This window comes from Cryptotermes secundus, unplaced genomic scaffold (genome assembly GCF_002891405.2).
Source record: "Cryptotermes secundus unplaced genomic scaffold, Csec_1.0 scaffold508, whole genome shotgun sequence".
Lineage (NCBI taxonomy): Eukaryota > Metazoa > Arthropoda > Insecta > Blattodea > Kalotermitidae > Cryptotermes > Cryptotermes secundus.
The window spans coordinates 1,030,664-1,039,653 of NW_019733326.1; the positions used below are offsets into that span (position 1 = coordinate 1,030,664).

The following is an 8,990-nucleotide window of genomic DNA, read 5'->3' on the forward strand; positions in this document are numbered from 1 at the left end:
TATTGTTTTGGTGTAACTGAGTTGAACTGGAAGGACACTTTGAATCGTATGCGCAAGGATTAATTATGTGAAAGTAACTATCCTGTTGACTTAACATTTTCTTACCTAATACCATCAAGGAAGTGTAGTCAAATTGGGTTTGAGATTCTTATAGATGTTACCATGAACAGAACTATCTTCTGGGCTGTGTTGCCATGTAGTCAGTTGATGTTTTAGATGAACATATTCATGTTCACGGTGTGAGATATGCTGAGTGAACTACATGGCAAGAAGCAGGCAGCTTGTGTCTTGCTCATTGATTCAATCCCAAAGATGGAGACAGAACATTCCTCCAAAATAACTGTGAACTTGTTTCCGACACTGCATCATCATATCCCAGAATATACTAAGCTTAAAAAGTGCAGTCACTTTCATTTGTGATGGTACATCATAGCTGCTCCTTTCCGGCTTCACAAGACATGGATGGCTAAGTACCATTCAGTTTCAGTTCTGTTATACTTTGGAGAATCTTGAATTTTCCAGAACAGATTTTATATTTTTGTTGGGCTATCATAGCTCAGGCAGTTAGGGTAGCAGCCCAGGTCACGTCACGTGCGATTTATGGTGGCACTGAGGAAGGTTTTCTTCAAGCACTTAGGTTTCCCCTGCCAATTCTTATTTCACAATCATCATCTATCATTCAGGGCTGGTACAGTAGGCAAAATAGTGCCTGACATGCCAAGTGGACTCAGTCTCACCCTGCTCCAAGAAACTAAACATGTTTTTGCTTCTCTTTGCAGGCAGAAGCTTTCAGAACTGGATGAAATTACGCAGAGATTAAAGAAAAGGTTGCATTTTGTAACAGATGAAGGTTCTACTCAATCATTCTTAACTCAGATACAAGAAACTGAAATCTCCTTCAGGCCTGAAACAGCCAGTAACAATATATCAAATACAGAGGGGAGCAAAAATTTGAGAGGTGAGATATCACCCGAAAATGAAGGAAATTCAGACCTTGGCAGTACAGTTGCAAATTCTCCAGAAGTTACAGCAGGTTCCAAATATTCAGAAGACCCAAATAATAGAGAAAGTGTACATTTTAAAGTTGCAAAAGAAAACTATAAAATACCTCAAATTTCCTCTCAGAAGTATGAAAATTTTAAAAATAGCATGGTGTATTCATTGCCAAGTAATAATTTTGTTTATATTTCAAGTACTAATTCTTATCCACTACCACAAAGTAATGTAAGCAACATTCAGGGTTATTTACCTAAAAGGAGTGAGAATCATGTAGTCAGGAGGACACCAGTGAATCACATGAGCTTATTGGCAAATGCAAGTTACCCTGATGATTCCAGCAGCTGCAAGAAAATCTCTTCACATTTAAGAACACAAGGAAATCAAATTCATAATAATTGGAATGAAGGTGTTTCCAAAACTGTATCAAATGGAACAAGTGGTGAACAAGAAATGAGGTCAGATGCTGAGGACACAGATGATTTTGACAAACTGACAGATTACCTGATGGAAACATCTGCTAGAGAACTTGAATTGGAAAATGTGTTCAACCCCCTACTCTTTCACCAGTTATTGAGCACGTGCAATGAAATGTACATTTCTGGTTTCAATAAACAACATCATGTTGGGTGCCATCATGTATCGTCTCAAGTCAGGAGCAATGCACAGCCTAACAAAGATTCAGTGAAGATTTGCAGTGATTATGATGATACAACACATGCGGATATGGAAGTTGATGTTGCAAGTAGCGAGCATTTAATGTACATTCTTGAAGAAAATACACATGTTATGAATGATAGCTTGTGTATCAAGAGTAATGAAGGAAACCATCGTATGAATGAAGCTGGAACAATGGAAAGAAATGTTGGTATGACAAAAGAGAATAGAACTCAGTTTCACACAGATGGTGAAATCATGGCTAATGTTTCATCTGCATCAGACATGAACTTGATGTCAGCTGTGGAAGTAAGTAATATGAACCAGTCATCTTCGTGTGATATTTCATTAGACATAGTTGAGCAGCAATACACTATAGGTGACATAACATGTTCATGTCTCCCGTGTGTGTGTCTGAATTCTAAACATGAAACAGGAAACAGAGCCATTTCAGAATTGCAGGTCTCACACACAATAGGGAACAGTATCAGTGCTCACCCCAGGACCAGTTCTAGCAGTGATGTCGCCTTTTCTAATTGTTCAGTGAATAAATTAGAATCTTTGCATGGTGAAGACTTAGATGAAAACAGTCAAGAAACAGCATTTGTATTAAGGCAGGCTCCGGAAGGTGGGAATACAATGGAAGAGAAGAAAACTGTGAATGCGAAGGCAGTTTTAGAGGGTCCAGTAGAAATTTTCAGGATAAGCAAACCATTTCATTCAACAGAAGGACAAAAGCAAGGAGAGAACATTTGTACAAACTCCAGAACTTCTTCGGTTAGAGATGAGGAATGTCTGAATAATACATTTCTGAGACCGACCCAATTGACTCCATCATGTTTCAAGGTAAGATTAATCTCTTATAAGGAAAATAATAATACAGACTTATTTAAACAAGCAGGTTGGTCTAGAGGTAACTCTGTAGACCTACAGTTTGGAGGTGCACAGTTTGAATCTGGCCTGGGATGCCAGCTATCCTGGATGAGGATTTTTGTGATTTTTCCCAGTCCCTCCGAGCAAGATAGTTCCATGTACTGTGATTAGGCCATGACTGCTTCCTGCCAAATCCTTTCACAGTCATGATTCATCTCTCATACTACCATCCAGTGCCATGTGGTCTCAGTTCTGAAAGCATTGTTAAATAACCCACAAAAAACAGACTTATTGATAACATTCCATGCTGAGTGGTAATGCTCTAAACTTTTATCCAAGAGGCGTTCATTTCAAATCTTGGTTTGGACACAGGCTTAGTAAGTTTTCTTTTGTCCCTGCATTCAAATGCCAAAGTAGTACCTAGATTAGGCAACGGCCGCTCCCTTTCAAACCCTTTCGAATTCATCAGTCATCCTATCATTTAACGCTATGCGGTCTAAATACAGACAGCAACATGAAATAACCCACAAAAGAAATGATGCTCTGTAGGGCTTAAAATGCTTTGCCAGTTGTGACTATTGTGAATATAATCTTATGTATTGGAAACAGAAAAATTAAGTTCAGGTTGAAAGACACTTGTATACAATGCACATAACTGTTATCAAAGAAATATACATACAGTACAAAGAGGATGAACATGGGATATGGATGCTAGTTGGACAGTTTCCCTCACAATACTAATTTTCCAGCACATCAGAAAATGTCTTGCTACGTAATATCGGAATTCCACCCCAACTGAAGCTCTCTTAGATTCCCTTCTTTTTGCTGAGTAATTCAGTTGCAGGTCTTGTTATTTCATATTTCTCACAAAATAAGAGACTGTTCTGCAGCCACCCAATGGAAGGCAAATGACAGCATTTTTGTTTTACGGTCTTGGTCTTTATTGTTATGGAAGTGAGATAAGATGATAGTTTCTGAACCTAATAATAGGAAACATTTACTGACTTAATCTCCTTTTTATTCTAAGACTATGCTTTTACAGTTTTAATGATCTTGTTAACATTTGATTTGATGTTTAAACATTTTGTGGGTAGTCTACAGAAGTGACATATACCACTTTGTATGTTTGGGGTATATTATAAGAAGGTTCCTTCTGTAGAAGTGGTTGAGGCCATGTATTTTCACATACCCTATTGGCATCAAGTTGCCAGTTGATTGTTCTCTGTTCATGGAAACATGTGGTGACTGATCCCATTATGTGTATAAACTTTTTGTATACAGTTTGCCTTGTCATTTTCAGTGCCATGCTTCGTAGCAGTTTTTTGGTGCGAGTGAGGCAGCCTTGTACATGTATAAGGGTCTGCAGAAATGTAATGCTTTGGATTTTTTTTTTTTTTTTTAAAAAACAAATCCTGCAGTGGTGCAAACTGCATTGCAGAAATTCAGATAGACTTACCCACATTCTTGTTTCAAGTTTCATAGTCCTGCCCCCCACACACACTCTCTCTCTCTCTCTCTCTCTCTCTCTCGGAATTACAGCCATTATAATGATTCAGTGTACAAAGACAGATGCAGTGCAGGATACAGCATATCCTATATCATAGTAAGGCAGCATGTGCTACTGCATGCTGTTATGTTTTATTTGAAATCTTACACTGCTGCATTCCAGCCTTTGTTGGGAGTAGGATTAAGATCTGTTTCTATACTTTGTGAATAATGCTGTTCTTTTTTCCAGCATAGGAATGAGTCAGGTGCTGAAGGTACAGAAATGGACTTGCTGAAGGAGCAGGAGAGAAAGAAACAAATGCATTCTTTAATAAATGCGGAGAAGATACAACATGTTGCGAAGATTTTTAACACTAATTTGGCGACTCAAAATATTTGACATACACTATGCTTATTTAATGTATACATCCCACATTTTATATGTTTCATTCCATTGCAGCTAAACCAGGACGTAAGTTTCATTGAAACATTTCCTGTAATCTCTTGTACTTGAATTTTACCTTCACTCTTTCCTATCCCATTTTACTTGACAAGACTGACTACCAAGTTGCATTACATCAGTGTTGCACAAAATGTGATTGTGACGCAGGACAACGTGCAATTTACAAATATACTGTAGCATGTAGACCGTTGCTGGGTCACGGTTGTGAAACGACACCCATCGCTAAGGCAGCAGATTCTTAATAAATGGGGTTATGCAACCCATTTCTGGGCAACAACTTGGTAAAAAGATTCCCACAGCAATTGACATAAATGCAACAGTAGAAAATCGGCGTTTTCTATGTTCTCCATGCAGGGAAAATATAATGAGGACAGTCAGATGGATTTGACAGTTTCGAAATCCCCCATAACTTTGGTGATGACTCTTGGTTCCTTTTTGGTACTATGGAACTCAAAGTCTTCTTTGATAACATTTTTCAGTAGCCTTTGCAGCTGAATCAGGTTGATCTGTGACTTTAGTATTATTGGGGGCAGCCTACCTGCTTTACCAGGGACTGCCTCCTCCAGTGTTGTGGCCTCAGCGCCCGAAGAATTGGTGTCCATAATTGTTGGCCTGAGAAGGGCGAAAAAGTTGTGAGTGGTTACCTCATTAGTGGGGGTGCTTGCGGCAGCAGCCGCCTTTTTTCTCTTTTATATTCAGGGCAGTCTCGGTGGTGTTGCACCACTTGCGCCTCCAGACTTCTTTGAAGCCTTCCTGCTGGGTTGGCTTTTCATTTTCTGTTGCTGCGGTGCTGGTCTTCAGAAGGGTCTTTAATTCATTCAGTGTAACTCCATATGTCCCATACAGGACGCCGGAGAGAGCCTTGTCTTCAGCAGCGCTGACTATTGATATCTTTTTGGCATGCTCCCCGACCACAGACTTTAACTAACTTCCTGTATATCTGCAACGGAATACTGCCTTATCAGCACCTGGTACTCAGACTGTAGTGAGGCACATTTGTCTGCCCAAAATTCCTGGTCCCCTGGCACAGGGACCACTACAAACTTTATGGGTAAATCACAACTGTCACTAATTGATTTTCCCCCCTTTTTCATCAATTATTCAGTCTCTAAGTTTCTTCTTTCTCCACTCCAAATCTGTCCCTAAAGCATTGACTCTCATCTAACCGGTGAGCTGTAGCCTCTACCCCGTCCACCTTCACACCAACTGAATAAGATCATCAGATAAACATCACTGTGCAACAATCAAATTGAACTCCCTCCATTAACTTGACTTCTTAGGAATTCCAGCCTCTTTTATAAATCCTCGAACAGACACGGCTGTAAGTATATGTTGCTGTCTCGTCAACAAAATGCAGGGCAAAATCATGACATACAGATAGGTAACAGATATTTTAAAAATGTGGCACAGTTCAGATATTTTGGAATGACTATAACAGATCGAAACTTGATTCAGGAGGAAATTCAGGAGAGTGAACTTGGGTAATGCTTGCTGCCATTCTGTCCAGAACCTTTTGCCTTCTTGTCTGCTGTCTAAGAACATAACAATTAGAAAGTACAAAACTACTACTGTCACATTGTCTGAGTTGCCCAATCTTGCTGGACCATGAATGTTTGATACAGCTCCTCTTCCAGAGCCTATACCTCCTTGTTGGCCACATTTAATTCTGCTTCTAAGTTGTCCTTGGTGTTAGATTCAGCCTGACTTGCTTGCATCCCTAACTCGATCTTATTTTGTTTTATTCTAATTCACCAGAAGAATCCATAACCTTGACTTTTCTTGTTTTGCATCATCATGCTCATTATATTCTTTCATTCTTTTATTTAAACATACGGATTGCTTCATGCAACACATCTTCACAAACTAAGTCTGAAACAGTGACTAGGTATGAGTTTTTACTGATAATTGCATTTAGAACTCGTAACTGCAGATTATTATAATGCTGTTACTAATTCACACACTGTACAAATCACTGCAGTACCTGCTGAGTCTTCCCAATCTGCTGTGCCTTCAAGTGCCCGTTGTTTAGTAGCAGCTCACAACAATGGAGATTCCTTTGCGTCCTTGTTTACGTCCTTGCCAACTGGCACTCGGCTGCAACTGCTGTCTGCTGACTTCCAACGATGACAACCTAATTGTCAGCTCTGACCTCTGACTCAAGATTGGCTCACCAACTGATTCACTGCTGAAGTCAATTTCATATTATGACTGATGGTCAGTCAGCCAGTCAGTCATGGAGTGAAGCCCCATGTGGGGCCCAAGACCAAATTTTTGTCACTGTGGGGCGCCCTTTCTGATCAGAGCACACATCAGGCATAGTCAGCAGTGCATGACATCTATATTTATAATTTTACATGTAGGCATTATGCACAGTCTTTTGGCAAGAGTAATATTGAATGCTACAACTTCTAGGGACCTGTGAACTCTGGCATCCATTTTGCTTCACGAGTTTTAATACAATTTTGTGATGGCCATTATTCTGTCTTCTGACTCAGCCCCATTGAGCTCTGTTATGATCTGCTGAAATACCTTTGTGACTACTCTGAATATGTCATTCGGAGATGAACTGTTTATTTTGGGAGCCTGAGCTGACTGACTTGGTACTTGTTGTTGCTTCTACTTCAAGGGAGGGGGGGTGTGGTCCTGTACAACTGAGGGCAGCTGAGGCTGCTGCTGTTGCTGTGTTTTGCTGCATAGCACTTCCACAAAGGATGATAGTCCAGGGTGGTGTGGCTGGAAGAGGACCTCCTTCCTGTTTTAGTCCTGGGTGCTCTCTGCGACTCTCTCTTTCACATCTCTTGGCATGCCTGTAGCCTCGATAGTTGGAGGGATGAGGTTACTGTCCGGCCACTAACTTGCAGATGCAGCATGTTGGTATCGATGCCATATTGCCCTTTTCTGAGTAATACTGCATGAGACTGGGATTTGTATATCTCTGCCCTGATTGCAATGTGGCAAAGGCTTATCAGTTCGAATATCTCCTGGGACATTGACATCCTGGATAAGGTTATGAGGAAGAGGAGGAAGGTTTACTGTGGATGATCTTTCTGCAGGTGATCGATGGGTGGCTTACATTTGTTTGATGCTGTAACATCAACGCAAAGGTTTACCAACCCATCTGAGATGCCCATTGCTGGAGTGGAGAATGGAAGATGCCATATCAGATCCTTCATAGGCTTCTGGGATTTGGGATAGATGGTGAAGTATCGGAGGTTATTGCTTTCAGAGTAAGAGTGGACAGTTGAAAAATCCCCCATTTTGAGACAACTTTGGTCCCATTTCTGGTGCTACAGAACTCGGATTTATTGACCACATACAGGTCATAAGTACAAGTAACTGTAACAGGCTCACTGGTTTACATGCTCTAAAAATCACTGTAACTGCACATGCTGTCTTTCTCAGCCTGCACTGTCTTCACCATTCTTTTCCTGGTAATGGCTTTCAACGGCGGACATTCCCCTTACTTCAGTTTCCTGAATTATACCCGCGCATCAGCTACCAGCTTCTAAAAGGAACAGCTCACAACTACTGAACTGCAGTAGTCCTCTGACTAACTGACTGCTCACCAACCAACTCACTCCACTGTACTCCACTGCACTCACTGAACTTGGTTGGTCAAGTCAAGTAGTCTCAGAGCAGATCCACAGAGAAAGCTGCTTGCAACACTGCTTTTATTGCTGTGTGATGTCACTGTGTATGTGGCATGTTCCTCTACTGTGTGTACGGACCATTACCTCCATGCTACAGTATCATGTTTGCATTACTCTAAATATGATATATAACTTATACTAAATGCACTAACTTTCTAGTTATTTTTCTTTGCCTTTCACTTTGCATTAGCTCATTCACAGGATTCATCTACTGTCTTATTTCCTGTGATGATACACATTATACAGAGAGATTTTTTCACACACTGCAGCAGAACACTGAACAGCTACCTTGTAGCAAGCTTAAGATTGTGTGGCAGCTGACATATACACCCCAAGCCCTGGCATGGCACTATATTTGGTCCGTATATGAGCATTCACTAAGCCATGTTATTTCCTGTATCATATGATGTAATTCTGCCCCTCTTAAGTGAATTTGGTGGCATTCATTCTCTGGGGAATAGTTGCACAGCGACCTTTCTATTTCTGGCAGTACCTGTACCTTTATTACAACCAATTTTTTAAGATTATGCAGTCACCATGAAAATAAGATACCAATACAAGGTAACCTCCAAAGCTACACTTTTCTGTGGGAAGATTTAAAGGTCAAGTTAGTACATAAGAGAAAGTATGACCTAGCAAATATTATTAAATCACAGCAGTTCTAAACAGGTTTTTCTTTTCCTCCCACCTTCCTTCTTCTTAATCTCAGTGGTCAGCATATTGTGTTGATCAGCCCGTGTGGAGGCAGATTCGAATACATCCACTGTATCCCTGTGAGTTGTAGGAAGCAACAAAAAGGGAACCAAGTGCCTGGGGGGATATAAATATGGGGACCTGACCCTCCAGTTTTGGGGAGTCCCGTATCT

General features: G+C 40.5%; 1 protein-coding gene across 7 annotated transcripts in view; it reads left to right on the plus strand.

Moving 5' to 3' along the window:
* LOC111867995 overlaps window positions 1-5,871 on the plus strand; it is a 56,964-nt gene extending 51,093 nt beyond the window's left edge. For 6 of the 7 annotated variants that reach the window (XM_023858305.2, XM_033752898.1, XM_033752899.1 and 3 more), the window contains 2 exons: window positions 780-2,499; window positions 4,262-5,871. In XM_023858305.2, coding sequence (XP_023714073.1) covers window positions 780-2,499; window positions 4,262-4,411 — 1,870 coding nt within the window. In that variant the 3' untranslated portion in view covers window positions 4,412-5,871. The remainder of the gene's footprint in view (window positions 1-779; window positions 2,500-4,261) is intronic. The other variant, XM_033752897.1, reaches the window with a different exon arrangement.
* The last annotated feature ends 3,119 nt before the right edge of the window (window positions 5,872-8,990 follow it).